This window comes from Acartia tonsa, chromosome 7, assembly GCF_053477335.1.
Source record: "Acartia tonsa isolate MP-2025a chromosome 7, ASM5347733v1, whole genome shotgun sequence".
Lineage (NCBI taxonomy): Eukaryota > Metazoa > Arthropoda > Copepoda > Calanoida > Acartiidae > Acartia > Acartia tonsa.
Window position 1 is genome coordinate 49653975 of NC_137266.1, and position 25999 is coordinate 49679973.

The 25999-nt window shown below is 31.1% G+C and overlaps 1 protein-coding gene and 1 long non-coding RNA gene across 2 annotated transcripts in view; one reads left to right on the plus strand and one right to left on the minus strand.

The window, feature by feature from the left end:
• Positions 1–16266, plus strand: part of LOC145323922 (uncharacterized) — a 28571-nt gene extending 12305 nt beyond the window's left edge. Inside the window, exons 5-12 of the mRNA XM_080166526.1 lie at positions 347–514; positions 594–646; positions 11342–11474; positions 11555–11795; positions 12731–12825; positions 13144–13198; positions 14813–14867; positions 15930–16266. Coding sequence (XP_080022652.1) covers positions 347–514; positions 594–646; positions 11342–11474; positions 11555–11795; positions 12731–12825; positions 13144–13198; positions 14813–14867; positions 15930–16064 — 935 coding nt within the window. The 3' untranslated portion in view covers positions 16065–16266. The remainder of the gene's footprint in view (positions 1–346; positions 515–593; positions 647–11341; positions 11475–11554; positions 11796–12730; positions 12826–13143; positions 13199–14812; positions 14868–15929) is intronic.
• The window catches only part of LOC145323924 (uncharacterized), a 131260-nt gene that overhangs the window by 91460 nt on the left and 13801 nt on the right, over positions 1–25999 (minus strand). The gene's annotated exons all lie outside the window — the stretch shown is intronic.

The window sequence follows — 25999 nt, forward strand, 5'->3', positions numbered from 1 at the left end:
GCGCAATTTGAAATTTAAAAATATACGAATATTTTCACACCCTTTACATTGTTCATGGTCTTTTGTCTCTTAAAATTAGGCACTTTGGAAAAACTGGTTTTTAAGGCATAATTTGTTGAAAACCATGAAATAATTATCTACTTATACAAAATGAAGACAACGAGATATTGATTATTAACTTCTGTCATTGGTAGGTTAGATAAATAAGCAATACCTATTAAATAAAAACACACCGTAAGTAAGAAATTATGAAAGGGTGAGTGGTTTAGGTGTTTAATACCTCTTTCCGACCTGACAGACATAATAGGGGCTACTGATTTCTTATCTTAAGTTTATCTTTTCTTAGAAAATGCTCCCCTATGTGTAGTCACCAAGGGAGATCGCAACAATGTCTGGCAAGACTACAGGGGTATGACAAAGGATGATTGTGAATTGGAGTGCATATTGGATTCAGATTGTCTTATATGGCAGCACATAAGAAATAAAAAATTGTGTAGAATTCATAAGCTTGAAAGTAAGTAATTCATAAATTAATACATTCATTTCATTTATTCATACTTGAATTCTGTTATAAATTAAATATATTACTTTAGTTGATCTTTCAAAACAATCACAAGTTGGTATTCACTACTGCAGTAACCCCAAGGTAAACCATTATTATTTAATATTCATAGATTAACTATGTATTTCTTTTAAAAAGACTGCAGAACATTTTTTCTGAAAAAAAATGAGGAGGGGTATGTTTAACCCCCAATAAGAGTTATTTTTTTATACTTATTACTTTAGATCTTCTCCAAAGACATTGAGGTATAATACGTCTAGACAAATGATTAAACTTAAACATAGTAGTTATAATAAGACAATTAACCCAATTTATGAACTGTATTTGGCTAATTTGAGTGGTTAGAACTTTCAGTGCTCTTATTATTGGAATTTGTAATCAATTACAATATAAACAAGGAAGACAACATCCATAAGTAGCGAAGCACAAAAAATAAAATAATGGATGGTAATACGTACAAGTAGATTTAAAGTGAATTTATAAATTGATTTATTGGAGAAAATAAACACGTAACCCTGTTTTATTTTGTATAATGATGACGGTCAAAGTAAATTACATAAAAAATGCTCATAACAATGGGAAAAATTATTTTGATACTGATATCCCAAAAAAGTTTTAAAATTGGACCAAAAACACCAAAGATATGGGGAATTATGTAAAACATATAAAAATAGCAAAAACCTGCTAAAAGGCAGTCTGACCGCCAAGCTTGTTTTCTTAAAACGACATGAAATTTAAATTTTTAAATCCTTAACTTAAAAAAATTTGGAAAATTGGACTATATACATAAAAGATATGGAAAAATATAAAAATAGTCAAAAACCTGCAAAAAGAAAGTCTGACCGTCATGGTTGTTTTCTTTAAACAACAGGAAATTTAATTTTGATGTGTATAAATGAAAAAAATTTGGAAATCGTACCATAAACACCAAAGATATGGAGAAAATTGTGAAAAATACAAAAATATCCTAAGACTTGCTGTAAGGCAGTCTAACCGTCAAAGTCGTTTTCTTAAAAGGACAGGAAATTTAATTTAGATATCTAAAACTGAAAATTTTTTGAAAATCGCACCATAAACACTGAAGATATGGTGAAAAATGTGAAAAATACAAAAATAGCCTAAAAGTCTGACCGTCATGGTTGTTTTCTTTAAACAACAGGAAATTTAATTTTGATGTGTATAAATGAAAAAATTTTGGAAATCGGACCATAAACATCAAAGATATGGAGAAAAATGTGAAAAATACAAAAATAGCCTAAAATCTGCTTAAAGGCAGTCTGACCGTCATAGTAGTTGTTTTCTTTAAACGACTTGAAATTTAATTTAGATATCTAAATTGTCTTGATTGCTTCCAGTTTGGTTGTAGTTTACCTAAAATGATTCCCTGAACCACTAAACCATACTTCTTTGTTTATTGACCAATTTCAACCATTTTTATTTGATGAATTGTCTATTATAGTCAAACTGTAATTTGATAATTCTTCTTGCCTGTCTGTCTGTCTATCTGCTGAGTTTCTACCCTTAGTCTAACAGACTGATTCACTTAATTTATAAAAAATTAGATTTAACTAATAATATGGTGGTATCTTGTACCAAGAGATAAACAAATAACCTTGTGTTGAAAAAAACAAATAAAAAATGATTCAATTTCTTCTATGAAAAAAAGTGGGCGTTATCCTCTTAGAAAATTTTTTTTCATTTTTTTTCAATTTTGTACCCCCCCCCCCCCTCCCCCGACTACCGACGAACAACTATTTTAGGTTAGGTTAGGTTTTAGGCTAGGGAGCCGAGCGCTGCGGCTAGGCAGGCAAGGGGGCCGAGCGCTGCGGCTAGGCAGGCTAGGGAGCCGAGCGCTGCGGCTAGGCAGGCTAGGGAGCCGAGCGCTGCGGCCAGAGTTCATAGTTCGCTGTCGGGGGGGGGGGGGGGGGTACTCAAATTTTCAATATTGAAAAAAAAATTTCTAAGAGGATAATACCAAAAAGTGTAATACATGCTAATTTAATGTCTTTGTATGACTTTTAACAAACCCCTGTAACCAAAATCAAGGGTTTTATTATTTTATTCAGATTAAGTATATCACCAAAAGTACTTTTCATAAGGAATTCTTAAATTTTAAAATTTTTTAAAATGAGAGGGTCGGGATATATCTCCTTCCCCAACATTAGCTTTAATCACTATTGTAAAAATATATCTATCAAGATCTTAAAAGGAATTAAATCAAGTTTAAGGGGGAGGGGTGGGGGTAATGCAACCATCTCGTAATCAATACGCAAATAGCACTTAGAATTCGTATTTTGTTACAAAACTTGGCACGAGTAATCCTTGGTAGATCTTTTTTCCCAAAATGGAACTAAAAGTTGGAAAAAAACGGATAAAAGCTGGTGGCTTAGCCTTTTAGACGTTTTTGGGCTATTTTTAGGGCAAAACTATTATTAATTACGTAGAAATCAACTTTTTGAAACATATTTTTGCTTTATGCATATTGATTGATACCAATATCCATTTTTAAAATTTCTTGTACCAGCTGCTAAATGGCTAGAACTGGCTGAAAACGGCTGAAAGCGGCTAAGAGTATGAAGAGTAGATAGGGCTTGTGACATGTCTGGGGGTAGGTTTTTATGGGCGCTGAGCTAAAAAATACTACTAAAAATAGTGGGGGCTAATCCATATAGCAGCTGGGGCTGTTACACAGACTGTTAAAAACCTACCACTAGACACATCACAAGCCCTATCTACTCATTCTACTTTTGACTGTTCCCAGCTTAGCTGCGGCTGTTAGCAAGCTGCCATATGGATAGGCTCCCTCTATTTTTTGTAGTATTTTTGAGCTTAGCACCAATAAAAACCTACCCTTAGACACATCACAAGCCATATCTACTCATGACACTCTTGGCCGCTCACAGCTGTTTTCAGCCAGTTCTAGCTGGTAAGTGGCTGGTACTAAAAATTAAAATATGGTTATTGGTATCATTTAACATGCATTAAAGCAAAAATATGTCTTTTATTAAACCTACCCTAGACATGTCACATATTCCAAAGTCAAAATTGCCTACATATACAGGGTGCGGCACATAAATCCGGACAAATTCTAATTTTTAAACAAATGAACATAAAATCGTCAATTTTAAAGATTTTATTGAATTTTAATAACTGGGAAGCAAAATAGGTATATGACTAGTAGATTATTCAACAAAATCGCCGCCAGCCTCAATCACCGCCTCTACCGGCCTCCTCAACCGCCGGCAGGTCCAGGTCAAAATGTACCTGTCCAAGCTGGCGTAGTTCTCATTGAAAGTGGCAATAAGGGAGGTCTTTGTGGTATGGGCACGTCTATTGCTGCATGCTTCAAAGTAGCCCCAGGCCCAAAAGTCCATTGAATTAAGATCAGGCTGCTGGGAGGCCACATTTCCTTAGGAACATGAGTAACCGCCAAATTGACAAAATCCATGTTTTTTCTCTCATTTGGGCTAGGATTTAGCTACAGTGGACTTTAAGTACTCAAAATGCGTGTCTCAATGAGCTTAAGACACACAAAAAATTTTGGGTCAAATTTCCAACTCCTTCTCTGTCGGGCCCTACTGTTTGTGATTTCTTAAGGCTCAAAATCTTGAAAAATCGACCTCATTTCGGCTAGTATTGAGCTAAAATGGATTTAAACACGGCAAAATGTGTGTCTCAATGAGCCTAAGACACTCACAAAATTTGGGATCAAGATTCCAACTCCTTCCCTGTCGGACCCTTCGTTTTGTGATTTTGCGCATTAAACCACCGGCGCATTTGGAATCTGCCTTGTTGAACATATGAGCGGCCAGCTCGGTGTACACGTCCATCTTCGTCCAAAGATTTTTTTTGTGCTAAAAGGTCATTACCTAAGCTTTCTATAGTGGGGTCAAACGTCCTGATTGGTCAAGTAGTTTTGACGCTATGGCCGTTTAAAAAATGTCTGGATTTATGTGCCGCACCCTGTATAATACAATATTTGAGGTCATAATTTACTATGAATATTAACATTATCACTGTAGGAGGGAAACCACAAATAAAATTAATGGTCTTCTTATTAACCCTTACAGATCGGGGGGGAGAGGGTCATATTGACCCCCCCCTCTAGTTTTTTCAATGTCATTTTTTTTGTAGGTAAGATGGAGAGCTGTGACTTCATGACTTTTTAAGTTTAGTAATTATGCGTCGGCAAGAGTTGATTTTATTAAGATATCTGGTCTTTGTCGGTCATGGTGTCCGGTCAAAGTCGGTTGGGTAGCATCAAAATTAAAAAAAAATTCTAAATAAATCTTAATTTCAACATTATGACTTTTGTGTATAAGGTAGAAACCCAAAATTATTTTTTGAATACTGAGATATCAATGACCTTATGAGAAAAGTGGTGTTATGACCGTTTGACAGACTTTATGACCGATTTTTGTCCGGCTTTTACTACAGACATATATCATGAATATCGTGGCTTCTATTACAGCTAGAGACCTATAAATTTTTTTAGTAAATTCTTGAGCAACATTAAACAGATAAAAATATTAATTGGCGCCGCCAACCGCCGTTTTACCGTTGTAACCGCCGAAAATGGCGGTTTCCGTTATTTGCCGTTTTTTGTCGCTGATCAGAAAAAGTATTTTTTTAGTTATGAAAAATAAAAGTTGGTCCTAAAATTTGGTCATCCTAGCTGCAAAATTGGCCGCTCTACAGGTGTTTTAAAATTTAGCGGCTGGCCGCTAAAAAGCGGCTAAGGAGCGGCCTGACCGCTATGACTAGAAAAAGTAATTTTCTCTAAAAATACACATGAACCACCAGAAAAAATTTTTACGTCTTTATCTGTAACAGAAGCCGAGATGGAGGGGGGGGGTCAATATGATGGAAGTTTACTTGCTACACCTTCATATGTTATAATTGAGACTGCTCCATTATTTTGATAAATTTTAGGTTTAATTTGACACACTAGAATTTAAATTTTGTAAAAAATCTTTAAAATTGAGATCACACAAATTAACTAAAAACTTTGCAGTGCTTGTGAGGTCGCAAATTTTGCATTACAGAAAAAATATTTTGCATGGGTTATTTTTTGCTTAAATCAACCACATTTTGCTGGGGGCAAAAAATTCAGTCTCAGCACCCATTGAAACCTACCCCTATACACATCACAAGCCCTATGTACTCATTCTAAACTTGACCATTACCAAGCTGCCATATGGATGGACAGCCACATTTTTCTGTAGTATTTTTGAGCTCAGCACCCATAAAAAACCTACCCCTAGACACGTCATAAACTGTATGTACTCATACTACTCTTGGCCGCACCAGCTCATCTGCAGCTGGTACTAAGCTGCCATATGCAAGGGTCGCCACTATTTTTGGTAGTATTTTTGAGCTCAGAACCTATTAAAACCTACCCCTAAAGGGTGATTCATATGTAATTATTGATGGATATGCCATGAAAATAGCCCTTAAACAGCTAAGCTGCCAGCTGTTAGCCTTTTCTTTTTCAAATTTTTGTTCCATTTTTGAAAAATAGACCAATAAAGGATTACTCATGCCAAGTTTTGTAACGAAATTTGAATTCTAAGTGCCATTTGCGTATTGATTACAAGATGGTTGCATTTAACTCTCCCCCCCCCCCCTCTTAAACTTAACTTTATGTTAATTGGAAAATAGAATATCAAGGATTACACATACGCTTGGTAACAGCTGCAGATCAGCTGGTGCAGCAAGAGTAGAATGAGTACATATGGCTTGTGACGAGTCTAGGGGTAGGTTTTTAGGGGGGGATGAGCTCAAAAATACTACAGAAAATAGTGGCTGCCCATCCATAAAGCATCTTGCTAACGACCGCAGCTCAGCTAAGGGTAGAATGAGTAGATAGAGCTTTTGATGTGTCTAGTGGTAGGTTTTTAACAGTCTGTGTAAAAGTCCCAGCTGCTATATGGATAGGCCACCACAATTTTTAGTAGTGTTTCTGAGCTCAGCATCCATAAAAACCTACCACTAGACATGTCACAAGCCCTATCTACTCTGCATACTCTTAGCTGCTCCCAGCCATTTTCATCCAGTTTAGTTTAGTAACTGGTACATAACATTTAAAAATGGATATTGGTATCATTTAACATGCATTAAAGCAAAAATATGTTTCAAAAAGTTTATTTCTATGTAATTAATGATAGTTTTGCCCTAATAATAGCCAAAAACGGCTAAACGGCTGAACCGCCAGCTACTAGCCGTTACTTTTCCAACTTTTTGTTCCCTTTTGGGAAAATAGATCTACCAAGGATTAATCATGCCAAGTTTTGTCATAAAATTCGAATTCTAAGTGCCATTTGCGCATTGATTACAACATGGTTGCAGTACCCCGCCCCCCCCCCCCCCTTAAACTTGAGTTAACATAAAGATCTTGATATAAAACCTGAACCACTTCATTATGCAATCTACATTTTCCTGGATATTTTGTCTATGGTAGTCCATTTCATCACTATTGTAACGATATTAAAATTTATAAACCCTGAACCACTTCATTATGCAATCTACATTTTCCTGGATATTTTGTCTATTATAGTCCATAAATGTACAGCTTTACAGTACATTGTTTCTATTTGTTAAAGCAACAGGTATGATAAAAGAAAAAGATTCTTTTTAAAGTAAAATGCTGATATATCAATCAAAATCTATATTTTTTGATTTTGTACTGATCCACTTCATTGTGCAAATCAAAAGAAAACCAATGGAATAACGTTTATTCTTCACTTTTCTCCACTTAAAAAAAATGATTCTGATAAAATAACAATTTTTAAGTGATTTAAGCATTAATTATAATGAAAAACAGTTTAAGGTAGATTTTAATGATTTTTCTAATTAAGAAATAATTGAAAAAAATAAATTTTATCCCTATCACTTTAGAGGACAGCTGCTGATCCCCAGTCTTAAAATCTACCTTAAACTGTTTTTCATTATAATCAATGCATAAATCCCTTAAAAAATTGATTTTTTATTAGAATAAACGTTTTTCCATTGGTTTTCTTTTGATTTGCACAATGAAGTGGATCAGTACAAAATCAAAAAATATAGATTTTGATTGATATATAAGCATTTTACTTTAAAAAGAATCTTTTTCTTTTATCATACGTGTTGCTTTAACAAATAGAAACAATGTACTGTAAAGCTGTACACTTATGGACTATAATAGACAAAATATCCAGGAAAATGTAGATTGCATAATGAAGTGGTTCAGGGTTTATAAAATAGCTCTTTTGATTTTATATTTACTAAAAGTGAAAGATTTGAATTAACATAAAAACTATGAGGATTCAGCATTAACCAATGACAAAGCAAGAAATCTTTAAAGAAGGCGTATCAACTTTTTCACTTTTTATTTAAGATAGCTAGCTGGTTCTTTTAGTAAGTAGTAGATGTAAAATTTTTCATAGAATTCAGATATGCAATCGTTTTTTTGTAGACCTCTTATTTTTTAAGTAATTTAAGTTTTTTAAAAAAATAATTAAGTCGGTTTTAAGGTACTAAAACGCAACAAAATAAAAGAAGAAAATGGCCAGTATGAACAAAAATAGTAAGATCTTTAATTTGACACCTTACTTTTAAAATTCTGTTGAGTAATTATTGAAGAAATCAATTTTTTTAACCTTGGTTTAATCAAAACTTTGAAGTAAAATATAATCTCCCACAGGCATAAAAAATATGGGTTCATATATACCTTTAGAATCAGAAAAATATTACGAATCCATTGCAAGCAAAATTGAAAAAAGTAAAAAATAAAAATAATAAAAATGGCCTAATGTATTATTTTTTACAGGTAACACTTAATTGTAACTATTAAACTAGCCAATCACAAGTCTCAAAAATTGACTAATCGGGAAGCCTAACCTCAAAACCTCAACCAATAGAATTGACAAAAAAAAGGATAATGTTCATAGAATATATACAATAGATACTACAATGAAAATAGTGATACTTACATAACATGTAAAGAACGAAAAATTATCACCAAATATGCTTCAATCTGTTTATAAACTTAAAAACAATGCAGTTAAAAATGCTTTATTGTTTTTTGTATTTAAAAAATATCTGTTACATTGTATGTATATTTATTTAGGTTTATTTCAAGTTTTAAGTTTTCAAGTTGTTCAACCCTTCAAAGCCGAAAAATTATGATTCTTAAAATAAACTTATATTTTTTATTATAGTTTTATAAAACTTTTTCAATTTAGCTTACAATGGATTCATAATATTTTTCTGATTCTAAAGTTATATATGAACCCATATTTTTTATGCCTGTGGAAGATTATATTTTACTTCAAAGTTTTGATTAAACCGAGGTTAAACAAATTGATTTTTTCAATAATTACTCAACATAATTTTAAAAGTTAGGTGTCAAATTAAAGATCTTATTATTTTTGTTCATACTGGTCATTTTCTTCTTTTATTTTGTTGCGTTTTAGTACCTTAAAACTGACTTAATTATTTTTTTTTAAAAATTTAAATTACTTAAAAAATAAGAGGTCTACAAAAAAACCGATTGCATATCTGAATTCTATGAAAAATTTTACATCTACTACTTACTAAAAGAACCGGCTAGCTATCTTAAATAAAAAGTGAAAAAGTTGATACACCTTCTTTTAAATATAGTGTTTTCCAATTTAATAGAATAACTTTTATTTAATTAAAATGAAAAGAATGAAAAATATACACATTGAAGATACATACTTTTTAAAAATATTTTTAAAAATAGGTTTGAATAATCTTATTTTATATCATATTTGTAAATGTGATAAAGATAAATTTCTTGTATTGCATAAACATTTATTATTATTTTACAACTTAAGTCCTCTACAGCCGACTTTTATGTGTTTTAAATGTATAATAGACATGAAACATTTTTATGTAAATTCATTAATATATTGTAAAAAATTAATTTTTAATTAGTTTTGATAGATAAAATTGAAAGACCTAACTTTACTGTATACTAGCATACAATATTTATGAAGCAAGACACTCTAAATGCTGAGTATTTTACCTACAAAGGAAAAAAACATCACGATTCAGTAAAATTTATTTAATCCATGGTAAAAAATAAAGTTTAAAATCCTAATAAAAATCGATGTGGGCAATTGTTCTCATTTTTAGCTTTGCGATATGATTCTACAGGTATCAGCATATATTTTTGATATACCTTTCAAAAATAGGTTAAAAACAGTTTAATTAAATCACTCTTGTTTTGGTAAATGGGGGCTGTTAGAAGACAAAGAGATTAAAGAAACATGTATTACACTTTTTTTCATAGAAGAAATTGAATCATTTTTTATTTGTTTTTTTTTCAACACAAGGTTATTTGTTTATCTCTTTGTACAAGATACAACCATATTATTAGGTAAATCTAATTTTTCATAAATTAAGTAAATCAGTTTGTAAGACCAAGTGTAGAAACTCAGCAGATAGATAGATAGACAGGCAAGAAGAATTATCAAATTACAGTTTGACTATAATAGACAATTCATAAAATAAAATCCATTAGAGACCTGTGAATGATCAGACAAACAGAGGGACAGACAGACAGACGGACAGTCTTTGAGGCTAGATGATTCATTGAAATCCGAAAGAGAAGCAGTTAGACAGATAGATAGACAAGTGGAAGGACAGACAGACAGACAAAAGGGTATTGCCTAAAAATAGTTTGGCTGCTATATGAATCATTAAAACCCACCATAAAAAAAGAAATTTAAATGTAAAATATGGCAGGGTAAGAAATTTTTACTTTAGTATTTGAAAGCATTGATTTTATGTAAATAAACTAATTTCTTAAAGGGGCAGTGAAGAGAATTTAAATTTTACCCAGAACTGTATGTCATATAATAATCTTGTCATTTTTTATCTAAAATACAAATTGAACTATTTTATGAAGTTTTGGCAAAGTGCCACCAATATTTTCTTTGCTTAAAAACAGACCTTTTTCGACATTAAATACTGAAACAATTTCTTTATAAGCCCAAGTAATCAAATTTAAAGTTAAGTATAAATACTTAACGGGCAAATGTAAAATAATTCAGGTAAATTTAGCTACAGAGAAAATTAGGCTTTATAAAATATTAATTTTTAGAATTTATATTTGAGTTTTAGTTTTAATAATACTAGAGTTGGCTCAATATAACTATATCGCTATTGGCTAGTTTTCTATAAGTACATATCTATTTATCTATTTCTCAATAAATCAATTTTCCTCCCCCGCCATTACTATCTAAAAGAAAGAAGTAAATATTTATTAATTTAAATGATTCTAAAAAGATTTTTTTGCAATTATATTTTTTTCACATTACCATCACCAAAGGGTTAATATGATTAAAATTTTAGTTTTAATATTTTAACACAAAGGAAGTATCGCCAAAATCGAATTCTTTTAAAATAAAGTTTTCTTAGATTTACTCTATTATGAACGTAAATTTTTTAATTATAAAAAAAGGATTAAATACTTAAATGTAATTCAAATATCAACATGAAGTGAAAAACTTAATTTCATAAACAAATAGAATAAAGGTTTTATCGCTTTGGTCAATGAGAGTTTAATGAGGATTATTGAAGCACTATGAGTTTTAAACATTTTACCATGGGAAGACTCGAGCTCATTTATAGATGTTTATTTCCTATATAGATCTGTCATGGATCTTGATGCAATAAAGCAGGCAGTTTTGTAAATGTTAAAAATTGGAAGATTTCATTAAATAAAAGTAATCGCAAATATACTTAGTAAATAATTTTAATACATTTTCTCAGCCTACAACAACTACAACTTCTGCTCCCACTAATGCTACTGAAGCAACTATAACAACTTCTAATATTACATCAACAACAAATGAAACCAATTCTATGCCACCCTGTTCCAGTAGAATGTTTCCAATTAAGCCAGGTAAACTAATAGCAATTTATTTAATTATGAATTATACATTAAAATGTTACTATTCAGAATTTTTTAAAATCTAAAATTAGGTAAACCTTGTGCCTGGGGATCTGGTCAAAAACCTCCTGCCAGTGTAATTGGGAATCAGCCTAGTGTACCTGCAACATCAAATGTACCTAATGTACCTGCAACATCAGGTGGACCTAGTGGACAATCCCAAGGAAATACTGGAACTGTCATGGTACCTACATGTACACCTCATCCCTCCTTTCAAAAGAAGCATTTGTGTCTAGAATGTGACACAGCAGCCAAAGCAAGAGACTTTTCCCTGTAAGGTTCTATTTAATATATTACATTCTACATCAATATCTCAAAGTAGTACAGCAATAAAAAAAACTAAAAGTTTTGTAGTAAACAAAACTGTAATTCAGCAATAGTTTTAAAAATTACAGAACCAGTAGAGTTTTATTATTTATTGAAATATATTTTGGTTGACATTGCACCCTCTTCAGTCTATATGACATATATAAATAATATTAATCTAATTTACATATTCAAAGATAGGTAAAAATAAAGAAATTTGTAGAACTATGAAGGCAGTAAATGTTGCTAAATTAAGAAAATAATATGAACAACCTTGGATGTTCAAAGTAAAGAGACAAAAATCAGCAGGGGGGAGGGGGATGTTTTAAAATACATTAATATACATAAAGTTTAATATTTAACATTTTTATATAATAAAAAAAACATCAATTATCCTTTAAAATTAAAGTTTACTTTTATTGATAAAGTAGAATTAAGTTATGCTGCATAAATACTGTAGAATAAAATTAGTATTTAAAAGTCAAGCTATTTTTACATTATTATTGATAATCAAAAATACATTTTTTGGAAAGGTTATTGTGAAACAAACTTTTTAATATTGGAGTTAGCTATCATTTACTATATCTATTATATTACCATAAAAGATTTTTTAAGAAGTAACTGTTTATACATAATTATGATAATAATTTTTTTTTTTAAGTTTAGGTCTTGTAAAATAAAAGAAAAATTTGATTGCAATTAGCTACAATTTACTATATCCATTATATTGACAAAAAATTAGTATTTAAAAGTCAAACTCTGTTTAGACATTATTATTGATAATCAAAAAAACATTTTTTTTTAAAAAACACTTTACTTTAGTAATAGTAGATATAGCTAGTAGCTACATAGAAGACTGATTCTTCTGGTTGAATCAAGTTAAAATTAATATTTTATTTCAGTAAACGATTTGATATAAATGAGCTACCAGGTTTTGCCAATACAGTTATTGTTCCCAAGTGTAAGTCGGAAATAGTATGGATAAAGGAAAACAAAGGTAAGACACTTATTATTATAATTATATTTTTGGGGGAGAAGGGGAATTAAATTCAGGAATAGGATAAAATTATGATTGCGACTCTAATTTAGCCCTTCGTGTTCCTAGATGTAGCATAGCTAAAAAAATATCTAAGTTTTTTACAATTTCAAGAAAAAAAAACAATATACTTGCTGTACGTTCTGTAACAACTAATTCTATTTATCATAACATTGAACTCATAATTAATTGAAAACTAACAATACGACAAATTTTTTTAGATTACGGTCCCTTTATGCTTATAATTTAATCAAGCTTTCAAGTTTTCATAATATTTAGATAAAGTATTTGTATGCACAGGAAAAAGTAAAGCTCGTATCTATATATGTGACAGGTAAGTGATGAAAATTTTACAACTACAGCTTTTCTAGAAACGACTGAGGCTCCAGAGTTGTATTGATATGCTATTCTTTTTTTGTTCAAAATTATGTTGTAAGGGGATCTACAAGCAATGGAACTGCATAACACTGCATCTCTGCCATAGACACCAACTAAATCATATAGGGTGTGCAAAATAATTATTATTCCAATTGTGCGGCTTGTATTGATAGTAAAACAAGGATGACAACATTCATAAGTAGCGAAGCACAAAAAATAAAATCATAGATGGTAATACATACAAGTAGATTTAAAGTGTATTTATTAATTGATTTATTGGAGAAAATAAACATGAAACCCTGTTTTATTTTGTATAATGATGACAATCAAAGTAAATAACATAAAAGATGCTCATAACAATGGGAAAAATTATTTTGATTCTGATATCCCAAAAAATTAAAATTGGACCAAAGGCACCCAAGATATGAGGAAATATGTAAAACATATAAAAATAGCAAAACCTGCTAAAAAGCAGTCTGACCGCCATGTTTGTTTTCTTAAAAAGACAGGAAATTTAATCTTTAAATCCTTAACTTAAAAAAATTTGGAAAATTGGACTATATACATCAAAGATATGAAAAAATTTAAAAATAGCCAAAAACCTGCAAAAAGAAAGCCTGACCGTCATGGTTGTTTTCTTTAAACAACAGGAAATTTAATTTTGATATGTATAACTGAAAAAATTTTGGAAATCTTACCATAAACACCAAATATATATGAAGAAAAATGTGAAAAATAAAAAAATAGCTTAAAACCTGCTGAAAGACAGTCTGGCCGTCATAGTCGTTTTCTTAAAAGGACAGGAAATTTAATTTTGATATCTATAACTAAAAAAATTTTGGAAATCGGACCATAAACACCAAAGATATGGAGAAAAATGTAAAAAATACAAAAATAGCCTAAAACCTGCTTACAGGCAGTCTGACAGCCATAGTTGGTTTTTTTAAAGGACTGAAAATTTAATTTAGATATCTATAACTGAAACAATTTTGAAAATCGCACCATAAACACTGAAGATATGGAGAAAAATGTTAAAAATACAGAAATAATTAGCTCTACTATTCAGAAATATACAAACAATTGGTTTGCTATAATTTGTTTGAGAAATATATTATAAATATGAGAAAGGTTTGACAATGCAACTTGTGAGTAAATTAAGATAATTTTATTTTAAGTATTTTCACCGTTTTTCAATTTGTTTTTTGGTCCAATTAAATTTTGTTTATCTTTAAAGCATTAAAACTTCCTATTTAAAAAACTAGAATCTATATGCTTTCTATTGGTAGGTTTACCATTTTTATTGGATTACTTTGAGATGAGCAATATCAAATTTTTCCAACCCTACTCATAATTTTCAATGTAGCTTCTAAAGTGCAAATAGAAGTTATTATATAAATTTCCAAGAAATACAGCTTAAAGCAGTTCTTAAGATATGAGTAAATTTTTTCTACTTTTAACACAAATCGACCAGTTGGAATTTTAATAGGACTAATTTTCTTGCACACCCTTTAGTTTCTAAATTGATTTAATAGCAATTCAGTGAACATAAAAACTTAGTATTTCTTTTTAGATCAAGTGGACAACCTGGTTGTAAATTGAATGGAAAAGACGAATTTTTTTATATGGTATATATTATTGACACAGAAAACATTTTTAAAATTTTTTTGATACTTAGCTACACACGCACACACACTATAACAAACACATCATGTTAGTTTTAAATTAGATTAAGGACATCCTATAATAAAAAGTAGTAAGGTTTTTTGTTTTAAGCTTAAGATCTCGGAATATGCAGGTTCTTTTTAGGGAAGCTCCATTAATGTATTGGGTTGGTTTTAGGCTATTTTCTCTAGTAAGGTTTTAACAGAATCTATTGATTTTTTTCCTAAACAAACTTAAGTAATTCAATATTAGTATTATACAATGATTCATAATTTAAAGTATCAAATAAAAATCAATCCTTAAATAAAATTGGAAGGATGTCTGTCTGTCTCACTGTGTGCCTGTTTGTTCAGAAGGATCCCGATAACCGCAGAACTAATATGTTTCACCTGTACGATGTAGCTTAAAAGGTTCTAGGAAAGTTAATTTTATAACTATTTTGAAGGAGAGTATCACCACCCTCCGTAGAGAATCTTCTCTAAAAAAATGACTCCTCCACAATTTTTTATTCTTCCACCTTAAGAAGCCTTTAGGGCGTAGCAACTAGTGAAAAAATATAAAAGTAAAAAAAGTCTAGATAATGTTAACGGACTAAAACTTCATATAGCACCTCACATCTACTGAAAAAATTATTTGATCTCATCAAAATTACATATTCAACAAGTTCAATCTTGCTGTCTGCATAAACCAAAACCATTCAAATTTTCTTTATATTATGTAAATTAGGCAAAATGAACTTCAATTGAAATCATTTTCGACAAAATTTGTTTTTAGTTGCCTATAAAGTGTTTACAGTAATTTCTTAAATAAATAAACATTATGCTTTTTCGAAAACAAACAGTTAAGTGGTAGTGTTAAGATACTTTTCTAACATGTTTGTTCAGATAGCCCTCCGTTTGATCAATAAAATTTTCAGCTTTTTACTGATTAATAGACATTGCTCTATGAAATTGGTGTTGTAAAACAGTTTGTAGAAAAGCTAGTTGGTTTCATATGTTTTTACTTAAATAGTTTTTTTTTATTAGGAATGTGTTTATCAACATCCTGTGGACAATCAGTATGGTGGTCACTTGCTAAAAGTAAATTGTAAATATCAAGGTCGAGATGAGTACGTCTATGACGATTGGGACCAATTCAAACAAAATAACAATATTCAATAAGTGCCCTCGCAGTAATGCTAACTTTCTACCATGCATTTTTACGTACTGAAATTTTTTCCCAAGTTTTACTGATCTTTCAACGTACATCATCATAACCTCCACATCTAAATCTATAATTCTTCTACCCAAGTTGACGACCAAAGACATGAATAAGGAGTTTGACCCAGCCTCATGAACAATATTTTAATATGTTTTACATTTGCATAATAATAAATTTATCATTATGAATATATATATATTTAGTTTTTTAATTGTTATGTATAGAATTAAGAGGAAGTTTGTTTTTGTCTAACTAAAGTGAAAAATACCAGTGATACCCTAGCAATATTTTTAATAGAATATTTAAGTTGCCTATCCAACCTTATTTTGGACTAACATTTTAATATATTTAATGGGTTTAAATAATAAATTTTCGATCAAACAGGAAGTAATAATTAATAACACCTAAATATTAAGATTTGTCCAGCCTTGAAGGGTTCAACTTTTTTTTATATTTTTATGGGATTAAATATATCCATATTTTTGTCCACAAAAAGGGTTTACTCTATTAATAGTTTTTTGAATATATTCATTTGTCCAATGTAATGTTCGTTCCATGGGGGGAAGGAGGAAAGTTTACAACTTCATGGTTTTTTTTATGACTTTAAGGTAAACCGGTAAATTAATATATATTTTGTAAAGTAATCACCAAATCTCTCGATAAAAAACGGAAAAATTTTCCTAATATATAGAAAAGTTTGATTGAAAAGTTTGTATTCACTGAAAAATGTCTCTAATAAATATATAATCAGATTGTCTATATGTCTATAGTGATAATGAACAAAATTGCCCCCTCTGCAAGTCAAACATACTTCCTTATAAATTTCTTTTCTTTGCTATTATATCCAAACATCTGCTTTATAACTTACTTTTTCCCTTTTGTCTCTACTAATAGATATTATACTTTTTTTTTTTTAATTAATCTTACAATCTCTACATATTTTGAATTACAGGGATCTCAAGAAATAAGACAATGAATGATAAATTGATGTATATACCAAATGATGATATTTAAATTATTACTTGGTTGAAAAGTTAAGACACTGCCAATTAAAAAAGCCATTCATGAGATATTCTTAGCGCACTTTAGAATATAGGATATATTCTGTTATATAAAGTAACTAGGGGCTTCGCCCCTAGCATCTATGAAGTAATGGGAAGTCAAACTTCCTAAATAGAAATATTCAAAAAGTTATTCTTTGTTTCATTATTCTGTGGTAAAATGAAACCAAGGTTGTGCGCTTTATGCACAACATTTCAATTCATAGAAATTAAACCCAGGCTGTTTGCCATATACACAAAAATTTCAATTTGTAAAAATTAAACCCAGGTTGTTTGCATACCTACACAAAAATTAAAATATGTTTTCTGGGTGGGGATTCATGGGGGCTTTGCACCATGGTGCAGTGGGGTTCTCCCACCCCAATTACTGGTTTTGGATCTACTGCAGTTCATGGTAAAATATTGCTGGTAAGCAATATTTCCAAAAATCTATGAATTTTAAAGGCTGCAAGCTGCCAAACGGCTGATCAAACAGATCATACCCGCACACAATTTTAAGCGGCCTACAAATAATCTGGAATAGCCAAAATCCAATTATGCACAGGGAAAGCTTCACTGAAGAAAAAACGCGTAAAATAGGTCTTTTTCGCGCATTTCTCTGCACTGCGAGATAACTATAAAGTTCAGCGGTTACTGAGATTTTACAAAAAAAATTGAAGTGATTCTCAAATATCATGGAAAATTGCATGTCGATAATACAGGGAGCGGCACATAAATCCGGACTTTTTCTAATTTTGAAACAAATGAACTTAAATCATCAATTTTAAAGATTTTATCAAATTTTAAAAACTGAGAGGCAGCATAGATATTTCAATGATAGTTTTAGTTTATAGTATTTTTCAAAACATACTCAAAATCGTAAACGATGGGTGATTTCGTAGAGAAATGTTACTGTTTTCAATATTTTCAAAATACTAAAATAACCCTAAAAATATACAAATTCCCCGATATATTCAAACGACCGGAAATTGAGACTTCACACCTCTGTTAACATTTTCATACGGAGAGAAGGGGTCAACTTATGCTAGATTTGGGATGTATTTGTAAGATACTACATATGTTCACATATCTTTACGGTCAAACATTGTCAGAAAATCATAAAAATTCCGGAAAATATTATCATACGAAGAAGGTTTATGACCTCACTAGAATTTTATGACTTGGAATAATAGAGGTTTGGTGAATAGATTTTTTTTATAGCATCACGCAATCTCGTAGCCAGATTATCAAGATAGTTAATCTTAGTTCTTATTGCTAATTTCGCTTGTTTTTTTATTTCCATTTTGGCAGCATTTCATGCTTAATAAACCAACCAATCACAATTAAAGAAAAAAAGTCTCCAAAGTTGTTATTGCTAATTTATCTTTTGACTTTTCCAGTTACTTTATGTTCTGTTGTGTTTGTCAGTTCAAATAAAGAAATAGGATTTTGTAGATTTATTAATTATGTATTATTTTTTAAAAATGTTATGTAACCCCCCCAATCATATTTCTTAAAATATCTTATACGTGAGTCACACACAAAGTAGAGAAACAGGTGCATATATATTGTTAATGAATTCTGGCGTGGGGGGGGGGGGGGTTACAATGATGCATCAGATTCAGAAGTAGCTAATATACCAACCAAAGGTTTTTTTATAATATCTATATGTGATACTTAATTTTTCAAAATATTGCTTGACTTTGATGTATCAATGATCAGAAATAGCTATTTATTTATCTAATATACCAAACAAAATTTTTTTTTATAATAATTAATATAATATCTATATCAGTTACTTAAGTTCTCAAATTTAAAATATAGCTTGAATTTTCTAAAGAATAATTCTTACAACATTTCTGTACGAACACCTTGGCTGACCGTAATATCATGTTACCAGTTACTTACCACCACCCCCCCCCCCCATATTCCGAGGGTAATCCCCATAAATCATACATTTAAATAAATACAGGAGAAGACTTTATAATAATAATACTCGAGTCCCCTCCCTCCTCTTTACTACTTACTAGTAATATAAATAAAGACATCTTCTTAGCTTTAACTTTACCAATTCCGAGCCTAACCAAGGAGAGCGCAAAATCTGTCGGACGACACGAAACAAACAGACCAATGAGAGTTCGAGTTGGGTGGGTTAGCGGAGATTGTTAAATAACAAATTAGCTGTAATAAATAATAGGTTTATTTCATATTGTTCAAACAAAATTGAAAATACAAATACAATACATTATTATGATCCTGTTACTTTCAATTGTATTAATAAGTTTATTTCATTTTATTATTCTTTCATACAAAAAATACAATATTTTGCTAAATGATTGATCTCAAAACAATCTTCATCATGGCTTAACTTAAAAAATCCGTGAGGTTTGATTTGGGAACCAAATTATTGAAGCCTAGGAACATAAGTTCCTTAACCAGATGGCCCTTTAGGTTATACCTCCTTTCGCTGAAAAGCAATTTAAGGTGGGAAAATATTCTTTCCACCCTCGAATTGCTTACAGGCAGAAGAATAAGGTTCGCTAAGAGCTCCCTGATTTGTGCGGGGTACTGGTCTTCTTCAAGCATGTTGGCAACTGTTCCATGGATTAGCTCCAGTGTCGCTGATCTGGAACCTCTCTTCTGTGCTCCTTTATCGTTTGTCCATTTTTGATAATAGTCTGTCAGGGTTACGGCATTTTGAACGCGCCATTTTCTGAGTCCTTGATACAGTTCCGATCTCATGACTGCAAGTTCATCAATTTTCTTCTTTGCTCGTTCCTGTTGTTGTTTTTGTTCATAGGCCAGCTTTCTTTGTTTGAACACAGCTACGAACAGAGGTGATCCAATAACATTATCATCACTGCTTGGGCTTGTAGTCTCAGTCTCCTCCTGGACCTGTTGTTCTCCTGAATCATCCTCGTCCTCCTCGATGCTGGTATCTGCTGGTGGCTCTCCTTCATTCTGCTGTTCATCCTTGTCAGAGTCAGACAATTTAGACAACTGGATCCTTAGTAATCGTTCTCCGATTAATTTTGCACACTGGTAGCCACGTTCAAGGATCCATTCTGCATATTATTTATCAACCAGCTGACTGGGAAGTAGGCCTTCCTGTAAATATAAAGAAATTAATATTTGATATAAATTACATTTAGGAAAAAAAGTAAATTTCTCATACTTCAACATTTTAAGAAAGCCTAAAACTTTATCTTAATTTCCATCTCTCTATTATGACGAGTTTTTGTTGCAATTTTATTATTATTATACCTGCACCATTTCCAGGTTTTTGTTGCAATTTTATTATTATTATATAATTATACCTGCACCATTTCCAGGTAAGTCTTGCTGAAGGGGTGCAGAAACAACAGAGTTGTCCACCCTTCACTATTCAGCATTTTCTCTACCCGCTTTTTCAGATTGGCATACACTGTGGCAGCAAACCTATACATAAAAAAATAAAAAATAAAATACAAATAAATAAAATAAAATATGTTTTTAGATGGTTTTGTTTGTATATTGCTAATCCCCTCCCCTCTAACTACTACTTTGCTTCAATTTTATTTTTGATATCTTTATTAGTATGGCGCATTTTTTCAACTAAAATGCATCTTATTTATTATTAGCAAATAGTAAAACCATAAACACAAACCTGTTGTCACACTGCTGCAGGTTATCCAGATGTTCAAAGACCGTCTCCAAATTACTGAACATGCTGGGGATTGTTGCCTCCTGTCCTTGGGCGCTCTTGGTGATTAGTATGTCCACCCTCTCCAGGACAATTCTGATGTCTGCAAGCAAACCATTCTGAATGGCGGATGGCCATTTTACATCTTTGACTGAAACAAAAAAAATACTTTAAATATTATGTCATCACATAATAAAATAATTTTAACTTTTATTTATAATTTTGTGACACCATCTTTGACTTAAACATAAAAAATACTTGAAATATTATGTCACCACATCAAAGAATAATTTTTATAATTTTGTGTCACCAAATAAACAAAACTTTAAATATTATTATAACAGATAACTTACTTCCTTGTGCTATCAGAGATTGTTTTACTTCTTGTAACAAGTCCTTATTTTTCAACAACTCGAAGTATCTCACGACCATATTCACTCTGCTGCTCCACCTTGTATCCACTGGTTTTATAAGTCTGAAAAAAAGATAATTAAAATTAAATGATAAATCTAACTACGTTGAAAAGTTGAACACCCCCCCCCCCCCAATCAGAAAATTAAAAATAAATACTAATAATTAACACTAATAAATAAACAACACTTACATTCTTTGCTTGTATTTTCTATACAGCTTTCTAATTCGTTTATTGTTTCTCAGCCTGGACACTAGTTTGTTAAGTACATCCATTGCTGCTTTGTAATCCCTGTTCTCCTAGATACATACAAAAACAAATGAAAACAAATATTCCAAAACCCTTACTATTAAATTTATGAAAATAAATATTTCAACAAAACCCTTACTATTAATTTAAATTAAGCAAGCAAAGTACAAAGTACAACTACAAACTCCCAATAATTATTATATTACCTCACACTTTTCGCAGGAATCACCAAGGGCCAGTTCAGTCTGGTGATTTAGACAGGGAAGTTCTACCATAAACCCGTTCAACCTGGCACTTTCTTCTTGTAACTTTTTCGCTGCCTTGATTGCTGACAAAAAAAAAACACATGTTAGTAAAAATTAAAATAAAAATGTTGTTTCTGATTAATATATTAATAATTTGTTGTTTAAATTTCAATGAGATGAGGTGTTATTTGTATCATTCTTACCAGCAGTTCTTTCTTGGGCAGCTGTAAAAGTTACTTCATACCAAGGCAATACAGGCTCTTTCTCAGCAGCAGGCTCTTTCTCAGCAGCAGCACTCGAAGTTCCTTCCCCTGCTCCATCATTATCTTCGTCTCCTGACTCATTCCCTCCTGTCAGCTGGATGCCTTCAGAAATCAGGTCTTCTAGCTCTTGTCTGCTCAAGCCATGCTCCTTGTTGAGTAGCTCCATAAACTAGGATAAATAAAAATTTGGAAATTTGGAAATTAGTTTAAGATGCTGTGAGTATTGGTGCAAAAAATATGACGTAACAAAAAAAAATTAGCCAATGAGAGGCCGTTATTTAGAAATACTAGTTTTTAAATGTTTTTTAAAATGATAAAGAAACTATTAAACTAACCTTTAAACAATTAGATGCACTGTCAGTGGTGCATGATAACAGTTGTTTGTGCTTAAGTCCAAAAAAATCCATGACTCTATTGACAGCGGCAACAATGCTCTTGCCAGTGGAATCAGGCTCTGGCATCTAAAAACATTTATAAAATTTGATTTATGATTATTAATTTAAATATGAATTTTGAAATAATGAAATGATAATAATAGTTTGTAACTTTGTACCTCTTCACAGGTCAATAACACCTCTCTAGGTTCGTTGGTGTTCTTGTCAAGAAAAGTAGCTGAAACTGAAAATAAAAGATAAGTGTAAGTTCGTGTTATTTGTGTTATATTATATTATATAATATTATATTAATATTAAAAAATCAAATGAATGAATTTATGAAATACCTGCAAGAAAATCTACGAATACTGACCCAAAATCTATCGTCAGGTGTACACCTATAACAAAATAAACAAATTATAAAGTTTTATTTTATATATATAAATTCAAATATCAATGGTAACTAACTCCCCTCCCCCCCATTCTTGACACATAAATTCCTGATTAAGCTTTTACCTGTATCTTTCATCTCAGATTTCAAGATCCCAACAAAATTGTTGTAACAGTTTGACACCCAAGCCTTTATCTGCTCATCAGTTGGTGCTAATTGACGTGTTCCTTGTTCTAACAGCTTTACTGTAATAAAATAAAAAAATCAAATTACTAACTTTTTAACTATATTAAATATTTGTTACTTCAAAAATTTAAAAGTCTTAATAAGTCTTTTTATATTACTTACCTTTCTTTGCAATGACGTGATCCCAAAAGAATAGGAACGGATCCTTCACTTGTTTTAAGGATATCCGACCTTTTGACAACTTGTACACGTAACCGTGGATACAATCGAGCGCAGTAACACCCTCTATTACGATGGTATGTTCTTTTATCTCATTTCCTGAAAAAACGATAGCTTTTTTTTACAATCGTTAAAGTCTTTTTAATTTGCATTTCAATTTATACAATTTCAATTCTATAAAGTATAAACGATACCTTGGCACCAACCGTTGAACTCTCTAATCTACTTAAAGATGTGTGTTTGTTTGTGTAACGAAAATGTTCTTGATAACTGCTGAAGCCTGAACCGATATGGTTCTTCTTTATAGGGTATCTTCTCATAGGTCCTGGGCAAGTTTGTGACTATTTTGTATGTAAAATTTGTAATAATACTTACGTTTCTTTTGGTCAAAATATTTTCTATATTGTCTCTCGCTTGTGTAGGTCTTAACAGCATTGATGCAGGCCTTCGAGATGGTTGGGTGTTTCAGTCTCCAATGGTCCACGCAGCGCCTCACAAGATTGGTATCATCCTTAGTTTCTGCACTAAAGTCTTCTGTTCGCCAATTAGGACACCCTTAAAAATATATATAGATTAATGAATTAAAATTTGGAAAATATATAAAAATCAGTAATATCCTACTCCCCCCCCCCCCCTCCTATGAACTATGGCAAAATATTGGTTTGTCTTGTGGGGGGTGGTGGTTATAAAATTTACAAAATTTATAATTAGAATTAATTATCAAATATTGTAAATAATACTTACATAGGCATTTCAAATAAGGCTGTTTTCCCTCTACTTCCCGTTTGTAGTTACTGAAATAAATAATGTATGTAAATAATGGTATGATACCGAAAGTAATTTTATATTTCAGACTGTGTAACTGTATTTTATTATTATAAAAAGAAATAATAATATTGACTTACTGTCTAATAAACTGGGTATGTATAATATTTTTTGCTGAGTTATCCATCTGTACCCGTTCGTTATTAAACCTCCAGCGGAAGTCTTGATTGGTTGTCTTTGGGATGTCTAAATATATTAAAAGAAATAAAAATCTAGGAATAGCAAAACATTTATATTTAAATATATATTTAAATTTTGGGGAGGGGGATTTTTTATTTTTTTTGGGGGTGGGGGTACAGACACACAAACACACAGACAAACAGACATCCTGTTACTTTAGTATAAGGATGTTAAGACAATAAATCAATTAACACCTACCTTTCATCTTGAATTCACCCTTGGCGGCTTTTGCCAATTTTTCCTTCATCAGCGTTGTATCATTTTTTCGGTGCTTCGGCCTTCCCCCCCTACCTTTAGGTTTGGTGGGGGTTTCCGTTTCTTGTGCCTTAGATTTATTAGATTTAGGCTTAGCTGCCTCTGCCTGTATAGGTGTTGAAGTGTTGAAAAACCGAAATTCTTGTCCATTTTCTGTGGGGGTAACAGGCACAGACTGATTCTGAATCTGTGAAATCTCAGGCAGATATTGATCTTCATATCCCAGTTCTTTAGCCAACTCTGCTACCTGTGGTTTCACTTTTTTGTACACTTTTTTAGATGGGCCTGGAGTACTCTGTACTTCTTCATGTACGGTGGGTAAGCTGGGCTTCTTTGACCTACCAGTACCAGCATTCATCTTTTTAGGCTTAGATGGCTTAGCTGCATGTACGGTGGGTAAGCTGGGCTTCTTTGACCTACCAGTACCAGCATTCATCTTCTTAGTCTTAGGTGAATTAGCTGCCTCTGCTGGCACATATAACTGGGGAATAACAGGGAGCACATATTCATCTTCTGATTCTGACAGCCTAAATAAATAAAAAAATAACATTATTGGCTTTTAAAAAATTTAAACTTAAAGACTAAAGTTTATAAATTTTAAAAAATAGGGGCGTAGCCGCTAGTGTTATATATCTTACCTATAATTTTTATTTATATAACATGATATATGTTTGTATGTTATTTTTTTGTTTTCTTTTAAAATCTACAATAAGAGGCCTCTAGGGGCGTAGTCGCTAGTGTTATATCTCTTACCTATATCTTTTATTTATATAACATGAGTTTATAGGTTTAAAAAATATTATTTAAAAAATTAACACTTAGTTTTCTTAGTTTACTTTTAAAATCTACAATAAGAAATTCCCCCTCCTCTTATCTATTCTATACCTCTATCTCTTACCTATATCTTTTATTCGTTGGATACTGTTCTACTTCTTCTTCATAAAGATACTGATCTTCAATTGATCTCTTTACAACTTGATGAACAGTCTCCTCCTCAGGCTCCTGCTCAATTTCTTCAACACCAGAAATATTTTGAGATTCCAAAGTCAAACTGAAATGAAATATTGTATGTAATAATAAAATGCGTCTATTTTATTTATTGGCTTTTAAAAAATTTAAAGTTTATAAATTTCAAAAAATAGTGTTATATATCTTACCTATATTTTTTATTTAAATCTAAAATCTACAATAAGAAATTCCCCCTCCTCTTATCTATTCTATACCTCTATCTCTTACCTATATCTTTTATTCCTTGGATACTGTTCTACTTCTTCTTCATAAAGATACTGTTCTTCAATTGATCTCTTTACAACTTGATGAACAGTTTCCTCCCCGGGTTCCTGCTCAATTTCTTCTTGAGATTCCAAACTGAAATAAAATATTGTATGTAATAATAAAATGCGTCTATTTTTAAAATTAGAATCTATCATGAAGGAAAATACGTTTTAATTCGTTTATATTCGTAGAAAGAAATAACTATTATATAATAATACAGTGTGTGTTTTTTGAGAACTTTTTGAAACCAATTTTATTTTACCCAAAGTCAACTACAGGAAATCCAATTTTTGTCTTTC